The 12,420-nt window shown below is 39.5% G+C and overlaps 1 protein-coding gene across 1 annotated transcript; it reads left to right on the top strand.

The window, feature by feature from the left end:
* Positions 1-6,206: 6,206 nt before the first annotated feature.
* Positions 6,207-8,717, top strand: LOC144703450 (SGNH hydrolase-type esterase superfamily protein). Its single transcript, XM_078575611.1, has 5 exons — positions 6,207-6,452; positions 6,666-6,893; positions 7,311-7,378; positions 7,964-8,128; positions 8,469-8,717. Exons 1-5 carry the CDS (start codon positions 6,354-6,356, stop codon positions 8,626-8,628), a joined length of 720 nt encoding a protein of 239 aa, XP_078431737.1. The 5' UTR covers positions 6,207-6,353; the 3' UTR covers positions 8,629-8,717.
* Positions 8,718-12,420: the final 3,703 nt, after the last annotated feature.

The following is a 12,420-nucleotide window of genomic DNA, read 5'->3' as shown; positions in this document are numbered from 1 at the left end:
GTTCCAAAAGTCATTTTGACACATGTGAATAGCCGTTGGAAAGCTTAGGACGTTGGCTATCTGATTAAGTAAGAAGCTTAGGAGGTAGAATGATAAGAAGAGAGGAACCTTTTTCTCACACCCAAGGGGCCCAAGGTGATCTCTTCAGCTCCCTACAAACTGGCTTCAAGATCCAGGACACTCCTAGAAAACTCCTTGCACCTTCAGGATGAAGGTGGACCCAGGAACAAGCCCAACAGATGGAGAAGGTAGAACAAAACAATACTCAATTCGTGGGTGCCCTCAAGGATGGTGAGGGGGCCCCTTTTATAGGGTTACATGTGTTTTTTTTCAGTCATTCTTGGTGGTTGGATCATGGATGAATGTCCAGGGTTGAGTTCTTGAGGCCTCAATCCAGGTGATCAGACCCTAACCAATCAAATTCTTTCCCTCCACGTTGAATTTGGAGGGGAAAGAACAAGTTGGTTAGAGTTAGTTACAAATCATCCCTAGCCCTTGGATTTTAGCTGGAATGGATGGATGGATGGGTTCCACTGCATGAATCCTGGACTGGATCCCGACCCTGGGCTCTCCTCCAAAAAATAACTTCCAGCTGGAGTCCTCCTTAGGTGTCTTGATCATCCTCAAAGCCTCCAAGGACCTTCGAGAAGGTTTTCTTCAAGCTCCTTCACAACAAGCCTATCGGTTGAGTCAGCTCCACTGATTAGCATGCATCTTTTTCTTCATAGCTCCTTTTGATCTGAAACTTTGTCCCAGGCCTCAAGACTCATGTCTTGAATTTCTCATAAAATTTTGTAATTTAATGACCACCAAATTCAACCTTTGACCTGAAAAGTCAACATACACCTGAAATCCTACTTGACTCATTGAGTCTAGTAAGGTTTAGAAATATGCCTGAAATCCTCTTAAACATAACTACCAAACTATGTAACTTGGTATAATAAAATTCAGAGCATTGGTGAAAACCTCAATTAAGTAGAAAAATTTAGCTTTTTAATCATTGGAAAAAGTGGAAGGCATGATCTCATTATTATGTAAGATAATAGTTTTTGGTAGTGTTGAACTAAATTTCAGGGTATTTAGGATGAATAATGCATGCAAATGACTACCCTTATTAGAGCTTATCACACTCATAGGTTTTATTATTAAAATACAAATTACAAGATACAGGGAACATAGCTATCATTAGCATTTAGATATTTTATTAAGTAGATAATAAATATTGTAGTATACGAAAACTTCTTTATGTCAGAATTAGGAGAGTCCATGAAATCAAGACCTTGTGGAATCTCTCTGTTGCAGCAAAATCTTTCTGGAAAATGTCGAACAGTAAGGACAGAGGTAAAATTACAAATATATACATAGGTATTGTTTCCTTAAATACCATTTTCTTGTTCCCAAATTATGTTAAGATGTATTCTCCCAATTTTCCCATTGGTTGAGATATCTTGTGCTCTTCTTGTAAGAGATAACTTGAGGGGTAAGTGGGATCAGAGAAGGTCAGAACCACACCCCTCTATCTCCCCTCTTAACAGGTTCAAAACTATTCAGAACAGCTTCCCTACTAATACATATAAACTTTTAATGATGGAGAGAAGATTATCATGAGTGTGTAAGGGTGACACAAAATTTTAGAAATATTCCGATGAGGTTCTCTTCCAATCCCATAACCTCTCTCAATCTTCTTGAAAAATTTTACATTTTATATGGTATACATATCAAATGAAAATATTATAAAATGTCTATCTGCAATAAAATATTTGGCGTGTACTTACTCTAGCAGCGTTAGCCATTGAAATAAGCAAACGTGATAATGTAAACATTTCATACTAGAAAAATGTTTCAAGATTTGATGGTAATGGAATGGTGTAGATTATCCTTAAAAATATATCATTAGTAGTTCCATAATAATTAATAATATCATATACAAGAATTATTTTTAATATAAACTTATTTATAGGAATTCATTGAAAATATTCATGATTTTTACTATAAATAACTATTGGTTTACATGTCAAAGGTATCCAGAAGTAAATTAGTTAATAAAAAATTTTACTGGGTTAAGTTAGATATTTAATCTACTAAAAATATTTACCCCAATGTAGGAAGATATTGTGTGATAGGGATCAAACATGAATTTCTTATACATGTTGAAAGTAGTCCCTTTCTATGGGTAAATCTTATACTAGAGATCTATATCTAAGTCTCCATCCAATGTACAAGTCACCTAGGCTAAAAGTCAACACTCTAAATGGACACTACCAAAGAAAATAAAAATAAATAAATAAAACCAACATATATTCTTGGAATAAATATTCAAGAGAGATCTCTCATCCTTGACTCCCAAAGTCTTCCCCTTTGAAATAAACCAAGATAGCATCACTTGTTACTATGGATCATTTGTGAAGAATGGAAATAAACTTTGAAACAAATATTTTCCCACATTTTTTATGTACTCAAAATAATAAAATAATTTTATCAAAATGAACTCAGGCCATAGGAACATTCACAATGACGTTTGAATATAATCAGTTTAAATGCTCCAAAGTTTTGTTAAATGATAAATTATAAAACTTCTTCATTTTTGGAAATCTTGAAGTTAATTTATTCAACCTGTTAGTATATATATTCATAAATCTGAAAATCCTAAGTTCCAAGTATATCTATTTTACTTAATTTTTTTCTAGTTAGAGTATATCTCTTATGATAGTCTGAAAGTATTATAATTCTTATTATGATTTTAAATTATTTATACCATATCTACTAAGGTTTTATAATTTCATGACGTATGAAATAATATTTATCTTTAAATATTCATTGAAGTAATTAGTCGTTACACTGAAAATGTTGTATCATTTAAAGTTAATGTCATAGAGAAAGGATTGACTTAAATGTGCAGTAAATATAATGATAAAAATAAATAATTGGATTAATACATTAAAAGAATCATAATACATATTTTTATAAGAGTGAATATAAGATTTTTGATTTCTCCTAGAAAAAAATAAACTGGGATTTTTATTGAACGATTAATAAAATTTTGATTATTCAGTTGAAAATAATTTGAATGCAGGCATAATTGAATTATTTTATTTAGAAGACATCGGTTTCATTGGTTACCATACACTTGTAATCCCTCAGATATGATACACTCCTAGAATGACTTAGGGTATCATCAACTTCCAAAAACTAATCTGCCATCCCAGTTGGAAATGCATTTGGATGTCATCAAGAAACAATTCTGATATTTTCACTACCTTGGGCAAGGACTTCATCACGCCATCTATCATGAGCTCTATCATTTTATACCAAGGGTGGATGATCCCATCTTGACTTCTAAATCACATTTGCGGACTTTTTCTACATCCAAACTGAAACTTTTAGGATTCATGGGAAAGAGGACTCAAATCATAATCAAAACTCTGCCAACCATCCACAAGATATCCTTATTGTTCATATCTTAGGACCACTTACACAACCACTACATGAGCCAACTTGGTTGACAATCAACTCTAAAGCCATTAAAGGATTTATATGGATCATTTTAGTTAACTCTTTCCCTAAAGAACACCCACTATCTATCATTAGTGTTACCACACATCATCAACATATGAGTAGGATTAGATAGCGTTATTATATCAAAATAATTTAAAATCCTTATACAATATCCCATGAATTTGAATGGCCATAATACATTGATCTCATTAGAAATCAGTAATCACGGCACATATTCATGGACTTTGTTATAAGCATCACAAGTACATTATAACCAATATATTTGAATTAGCAAAAGATCAACAAAATGTATGATTGCTTGAAGGCCATATAATTCCATCACCTAATACATTTCTAAAACTTTTAAAACCCGTAGAACTAATAGAATAATCTTGTTCCTAGATCATTTGAATGGTAGAATCATAATTAATTTTGTGTCCTATTAAAAATCTATTTACCCTGCTCTAAATATATTTAACAATAGTATGAAAGAAAAGTGAACGGCTGGGTAACAAATATGGATTTTGTATGCAATAATATTTGACACATCAAGTTATTTAATATCATATATGAGTATAAGTATATTAAAGATAGGACATACTGGACTAATGTACAAAAAAATGTTCAAATATTGAGTACAGACATGTATGAATAGAAATAACCCATAATATATAAGGGGAAGTCATATCAGAGTTTATTTAATGCTTCCACTTGTCAACTATTATTTTCTTTCCAATTTTGTCCCCTGGACGTTCATCTAAGTCTTAACATTGTTTTCATCGTTTCTAATACAGTCTTTTATTCTCGATCTCTATAACATGAAATAAAACCCAAATTATATTAGTCTTCTTAGAAATACTTGAAAACATTAGTCAACAGTGAAGGATTATTAAGAAATTCACCACCTATTTAACTATGTCTTCCTCGACCAAATTTATTTGTCACTAATTTCTTTCAAATTAAATAAAATTGTAAAATGGTATTGTAAATTTAGTTGTCACTAAAACTGTTGCTTTACAACCGCTTTCCAACTTTTATTTTTCACAAGCTGTTTTTCGTTCTAGTCGTAGGAGAGAAAAAGTCGGCATAAACTTTTGATGGGTCCCAGAAACAAAAAGTATTGGCAGAAATAGGGGGTTGCTACAAGGGGTCGGCAGTCCAATAAAATCAGATTGAACCACGTGTGAAACAAAGATTCTATTGATCTGACATGATCACGATTGTATTAAAATTTTTACTCAATATCTACGATTGGACCTTCATCAGGCTGAAGAGTCGATCTGTTAAATCAATTATCAATCGGATCAAACAGATGGGTCCATTCTGGCCAGTAAGCCCATTATGCAAAACGAGCCAAAATGTTGAATGACGTGTTGCCACATGTAAGGAGCAGTAGTAAAATTTTAATCAGGGCCATCCAGATGTCTGAATCGTCCAATGGTTGCGCTTTTGCAGTGTAGCTCTACAAAGCCACGGCGTTACGCGCAGCCTGCAGATCTCTACAGCAACGCCGTTACCACCACAGAGACACCGCACCACCATAATACACTTTTATAAATAATAACTAGCTGCGGCCCATCACTCTATTCAATAGATCATGGGGCTCAAATGATCCATTGATGCTTTTTATGGGTTATCTCAATCGATCCTCCGTATTTTATGGCTTTTCCACTTCACATTGTAAAGAAAAAACAGACGCTTGTTCCCAAGTATGTGAATGCAGAGTTAGCATGACTGCATGAGGCGCCTTTTTTTCGTCGTAGACAACTATGACCTAAGCGGCTGAGCATTAATGAATGGGCATTCAATTATTCGCTAAGCCGGGGCCCATTCTACAGCTCAGAGCGATCTTAAGTCCAGATAACGCCACCCGTTCACATTGAATACTCCCGGTACATGTGATATCCATATACTGACAGAACTCAGAAGGCACTGCCTTTGGTACGACCCCGCGTTTGATTCTAGATATTACATATCGAGGGCTTACCATTTTAACCATTTTTCTTAGTTTCAAGAAATTATGTATTGATACATGATATCCGTCCCTGACAATTCCCCGGGCGATCGTCGTTGGGTTTGCATCAGGAGTAATCAAACCTTTTTGAGAATACCCCTTTGATTCTCATCAGTGCAAGGATTTCCTTCGGACAAACTTGGATTGAAAATTCTAGCAGGTAGAAAGTGCCACTGTATATTTTCAAAAGAATTGATTACTCCTGATGCAAATCCAACGGGATGTTCTCAAAAGGTTTGATTACTCATGCAAACCCAACATTTGTATTGGAGGTCTCCTTTAACTGCGTTTTCTTTTATCCATAAAGCTTGTCGGAAGACCGAATCAAGGGCATGCCTTCGCGTTATAGTCAGCATATTTCACGGGGAGTCATATATTGTTCCTCTCTTTGCTGCTCTTCACTCTATCCCCTGACACCATCTTTTTTCTGCCATGACCATGATTTTATCATGCCTGACACCGCTGACAATAATAAGCTGACAATAAGACGAAAACATAATAATAACTTCAGTGTTAACATGTCGCACGGCACAGACCCGCCTTAAGGATAAAAAAAACAGTAGGACACAGATAGATGCGTTTGTCTGAGTTATCCATCCTTGGAATCCCGGTAAATCTTGAAAAACAACTTAAGTCGAATTCTAAAGGAATATATTAGTAGCGGCCTTTCTAACGCTCGTCCTGTTAGCCTTCTTTCTCTCTCTTTTTTTAATAGTTGTGTAAAATAGGAATTTTTTTTTTTCAGCGGTGAAGCCCGATTTTGTAGGAGAGACGGGGAGATCCAGCCATAGAAGGAAGACCCTGGGAAAGGGATTGCTTGGTATCTCCATCGCTTCTCTCGAAGATGCGCCCGATGCTGATCCTCTTCGGGGACTCCATTACGGAGTGGTCTTTCACTGAAGGAGGCTGGGGCGCCGCCTTAGCCAATTATTTCTCACGGAAGGTGAAGTCCTAAAATTCTCTCTCTCTATCTATCTCTATATCTCTCTCTAAATCTATCCATCTCTCTCGCTCTCTTTCTCTCTTTCTATCGATCTATCTATCCTTTGATACACCCGCCCAACCATCCTCCATCGATCCGTCCATCCATCTATCTCTCCCTCGCTCTTTCTCTCCATCTCCATCTCCCATAATTGTCTTATTTTCATGTAAGCAGGCAGACGTCGTTCTAAGGGGTTACAGCGGCTACAACACGCGATGGGCATTAAAAGTGGCGGAGCGAATTTTTGACGGTCTGCCCGGCGAGGATGAGCGAGCTCCACTGGCAGTGACTGTTTTCTTCGGGGCTAATGATGCCTGCTTGCCTGATCGGACCAGCGCCTTCCAACACGTTCCTCTCACCGAATATCAATTAAATCTCCACGCCATCATCTCCTTCCTCAGGGTAACGGGCTTAGAAAAGAGCTTACCATCAAACGCTTACTTCATACTGATTACATTTTAGTCACACAGTGTTATCTGCCGTAAATAGTTGTTACTTATGCTTTAAATATTCGAGGAAAAATAGTTGAAGTTCATTGAATATCGAACGCCCTTCTATTTACCAATCTATCTATCTACGTCACGCATTTCCCCGTTTATGGCATGTAAATATTCATCCTCTCTTTGCTGGCCTGGAGGGGAGGGTGTCATGGACTTAGCTTTCGGTTGTTCCTCTTCTGCCGCTAAAACAGAATTAGAGAATGTCAGCTGAATGACAGACTTCAATTTTACTTCTACGTTTTACTATCTTCCAAGCAATAATCATTGAAAGGTTATTTATCAGGGAAGTAATCTATCAGTCGTGTTGTCTTTGATGCAGAAACGTTGGCCTAGTGCGTTGATCATACTGATAACGCCGCCGCCTATCGATGAAGACGGTCGACTAAGGTCATCAGATTTTCTTGATGCCGCTGTTGTTTAATGTCTTTCATCTAAGCAATGCTGAAGTCTTTTCATTCTTGAATGCGATGACTGCAATCCTCTTGAAGATATTTATTGATTAACGTCTGAAACGTGGAGTTCCTTCGATCCTAGTAAAGCTAGAACAAAAGAATGGAAATTACAGTTAGGTAGTGACCAGGAAACAGGGATGTCGTAGAGCTTCAAAGCATTGAAGATCGAAACAATGTTGGTTGACATAGCGACATCTTGAATTGGAAGCTGATGAAGATTTATTTGTAAATATCGTTTTCATTTCTCCTGGAATAATTCACATATTTCTTTCCGTGATTTTTTTACTGAGTCCTGATGCCTTATATGCCGAGTTAGTGTATCATCGACCCGAGTATTCTTACGTGACACGATGAAATAATTCGGATGTGATTATGAGTGGAAGGATTAAAAAAAAACGAAGGTTCGTCATTTAAGACAGATGATATTCGTAGAAAAGTTTCTGTATTCTTTTGAATCGAATTTTTTAGCTACAAAATTTTACCAACTTATGTTGAAAAAATTAATGTTTGAACTACGCAGGCATCTGTTTGACGATAATTCTTCAGGTTTGTCTGAAAGGACAAACGAAGCTGCCGGTACTTACGCGAAGTCGTGCGTATCCGTTGCTGGGGAAGCGAGTACTCCCGTTGTGGATCTTTGGACCAAAATGCAAGAGTTCAGTGGCTGGGAGAAAGCTTTTCTCAGGTGCTCATTCTCTCGATATCAAGATGCATTCATATGAGAATTGATTAATCAGTAATTAATAAAGAAAAGACGATTACCAAACTCTATCAACCGTTTCCCTTGATGATAAGAAATTACGCTTTGGATTTCGCTGTATATGCCGGCTTATCCTCATACTTTTCCTAATTTTTATGAGTCACGCGTTGGGATTGACCCATTTTATTTTGATTTATTACATTGATACTGCATGGATATCTGTGTTTCAATTTTCGAAACTGAACTTTTGGCAGTTAAGAGACTAGTATTGTTTCGCTTGGGCTTTCTGATTCTATTTCAAGGTGATGGGTTGTTGTGATTGCAGCGATGGACTTCATCTTACTCCTGAAGGTAACAAGATTGTCTTTGAGAGCATCATCGAGGTTCTTCGCCGTCATGGGCTGTCTCCTGATACCCTGGCGACGGACCTTCCCCTTTTCTCCGAGATTGATCCCCGCGACCCACTCAGATCTTTCGAGAACTAATCCAACAAACCCCTGACTGAACCCCTCCAAAGAACGTTGATTGTTTTGTTCCTCGTCCTCTGTTCGCTAATTATTCTTTTTCCTGCTTACTCTCTTGCCATTTGCTTAGGTTCATAGGCAACTTGTCGTTTGATTCTGAGATGTCTAATGTTCGTCCCCTTTCCCTTCTGCTGGATTGGAAATGTTAGTTTTAACCTTCTGCACCAAGAAGAAGTAAAAATTCAATCAGCAAGTTGACGTTAAACACGAATCGGAAGAAGGTCGTGGACTCCTGCAACATTGTAACGAGCAGAATGACGGATGATTTTCAAGTTATGGGCATTGATGAAAAGAAAGATAAGATTACATGAACTGCGTTTGATTTCCATAAAATAAAGATATAGGTTGAGATAATGTACATGTGAACATCTTGGAGAGGTAAAGATACCAAAATTTGACATCCTGTGGCTGCTGATGTGCCGCATCCTCACATAGTTCAGAACGTGGATACCCATGTTAAAAATCTTGATTTAAAGGAGTCTAAAATATGTAGCCACCAAGATGATATGGAGGAGAGTGAACAAAAACCACAAACATATCGTAGAAAACAACCTTCTTGAACAAAGAGAATATGAGAACAATGTGCTACGTTCAGACGTAGAGTCACGTTCAGCAAACTTATTCCAGAAGGTGCTACGTTGGTCCTCAGCTTACTCCCAAATGCCCTTAGCTTTAAGTCCCAATGGCTCTTAGCTTTTACTTTCAAAGGCTCCACGAGGTTGAGGTGAGTGTCAAGGAACCTGGTCCACGTGTCAACTCCAACGATGACGCAATCACTGCTGACACAACCGAAGGTTTGAGAAGGCTATCCTCGATCAAATCTGCAGCCGTCGAAAGAGATACTTCGCCCAGTCTGCACGTCGCCAAGGCGGCGTCTTCGATGCGTCCCCAGACGAAGATAATGATGGCACCACCCCACATCAATACTCCATTAACACCACAACCGCCCTAAGGCGTCTTTCATCTTCTATAAGAAGAGACAAACTGGATCACAAAGAAAGCAGCCATCGGCAATCTATCCTTCTATCCTTAATATTTCATCATCTTCTTCATCCATTTCGTTCCTTCATCTCTCCTCAGAAAACATCGATTTCAATCATGGTATTAGAGCCACTGCCAGAGTCAACATTTGAAGCACTGCATCTGAACGACGGAAGCGCTTCAGATTCATCGTCTCCAGATGATTCTTCAACAACTCAGAGAAGAATCGCCTCTTGTAAAGGTCCTACGAGGATCTCAGCCGCGATGGTGCCTTCGATGAAGCTCACAAGGGAAAATTATATAGTGTGGAAAACTCAGGTAATTCCTACACTGAAGTCTCATCGACTCATATCTCACATTGAAGCAGAACCGCCTCCACAAGCCAAGGACCCCAAAGAAGACTGGTGGTACTATGACCAGCACGTCATGGGGTTTCTCCTATCATCTATGACAGAGAATGTCATAGGATGTGTAACTGAAGCTCCCACGGCAAAGGCCATATGGGATACACTGGCGAAAGGACTTCGCCTCTTCCGTTGAAGCCTGAGTGCAAGAACTACTCGGCAAACTGCACACCCAGACAAAAGGAAGCTCCAGTCTTGAAGACTACATTGCTCAGTTCCGCTCCAGCGGCAGCGCCCTCGCAGCATCTGGAGAAAGAATTGACCAATGAACAATGGTTCGAGCACTTCTTCGAGGTTTGGACACGCAGTATGCACCAGTCATTACAACCATCCGAGCAGCAGCAGAACCCATGTCATTGGGCACAGTCATCTCGCATCTTTGCTACCATGAATCAATGCTTGCACATCATCAAACCGTCAAGGAGTCAACTGACTTTCCAACAACCGTCAACCTCACTCAATCAAATTCAGAAAACACTGGTCACGGCAAAGGTAAGCCCGAAACCTCAAATCGTAATCATGGCAGGGGCAACAGACTGGGAGCAGGACGCTCGAATGGAAACGTACAATTCGTCCCTAAGTGCCAAATTTGCTCCAGAACCGTACACCGAGCATTGGAATGTTACGAATGATTCAATCGCACGTACATTCCACAAGACCCCCGAGTGAATCAAGTCACTTCTTCAGACACACGAGGAAACTACGGGAATCGTCTGCCACACTTCGAACCACATCTTCGTCTACCGCCGCAAGCCTACAGCACCACATCATCAATCGCGCCGTCATCGCACTGGTACCCGGACAGCGGGGCCACACACCACGTCGTCGCCGACCCAAATATGCTCATCGCTCCGCAGGTCTACTCCAGACAAGACAAAATCTACACTGGCTACGGCTTAGGTTTGCAAATCCATCATTCAGGTCACACAACTATACCCGCATATGATCGTAGGTTAAATCTTAAACATGTTCTGCACGTTCCTAATATCACTCGCAATCTTCTTTTCGTTCGTCAATTAACCGAGGATAATAATGTGTTTTTCGAGTTTCATCCCACCCACTGTCTTGTTAAAGATAGCTCTACTGGACAGGTTCTACTCAAGGGTCGCACTAAATATGGAATGTATCGCCTCGCTTGAAGTTTTGTGCCAGCAGCTCTCGTTGGTGAACGCAGCTCCCACAACACATAGCATCATCGTCATGGCCACCCCTCTTTCCTCATTATCCAACAAACAATTAGACGGTTTGGCTTGCCCTCCACTCAACTCCCTAAACATTATGTTTCCAGGGCCTGCGAAATGTCAAAGAGCCACATACTCCCCTATCTCTTCTACCCATTCTCATTCTGTCAAACCTTTACAACTCATTCATTTGGATTTATGGGGACCGACACCTGTTCGCTCGCATTTACATTTCACTTACTATGTAATTTTCATCGATGACTATAGTTGATATACTTGGTTTTTTCTGCTAAAGTTCAAAAGTGATGTTTTTTCGACCTTCGTTGCCTTTCAATCATTGGTAGAACGACAATTCGCTTCCAAAATCGTCGCCTTCCAATCGGACTGGGGTGGTGAATTTCAAGCACTCCATTCTCATCTCAAGCAGCATGTTATCCACCACCGCATCTCATGCCCCCATACCCCGCAACAAAAAGGGACGGCGGAACGGAAGCACAGAAACATCATCGAAACAGCTCTTACATTGCTTAACCATGCTTCCTTGCCTCCTCGGTATTGGGACAAAGCTGCGGCCACTGCGACATATTTGATCAACCGGCTACCATCACCGCTACTCGAAGATAAGTCACGCTTTGAACTACTACATAAAGATACGCCTAAATATCATTTTCTCAAAGCTTTTGGATGCCTCTATTTCCCTCACTTACGTTCTTATGCAGATCATAAACTCTCGCCTCGGTCTGAGTGGTGCGTCTTCTTGGGCTACAGTGCACATCATATGGGTTACCGATGCCTTTCTCTCCAATCTGGTAAAATCTACATCTCTCAGTGACGTTCGATTTGACGAACAAACATTTCCTGGTCTTCCTGGTTTACCTGATACATCCAACCTATCTTCACAATCATCTAGTATCCTTGGACCCATGCCCCATTGGGTTCAACTACCAATTCCTCCTACATCGCCTGTACCCAACTCACATCCCAGGCCATGTACTGCCTGCTCAACTTCGCCACCTCCGTCTTCTCCCACATCCCACTCTCAAGCCACTTCTCCGTCTTCGTCCTCCTCTTCCAGTGATACTTCCCGTCATCGACCTCATCGGTCTTTACACGACATCTACGCGCATACCTAACCAACTCCTCGATGAAACCCCTCACCCTCACCTCCTCAATGCCACAACCTCTGC

This window comes from Wolffia australiana, chromosome 5 (genome assembly GCF_029677425.1).
Source record: "Wolffia australiana isolate 7733 chromosome 5, ASM2967742v1".
In the NCBI taxonomy this organism is placed as follows: Eukaryota; Viridiplantae; Streptophyta; class Magnoliopsida; order Alismatales; family Araceae; genus Wolffia; species Wolffia australiana.
The sequence above is the reverse complement of the archived record's forward strand: the minus strand, read 5'-3'. Positions and strand labels throughout refer to the sequence as shown.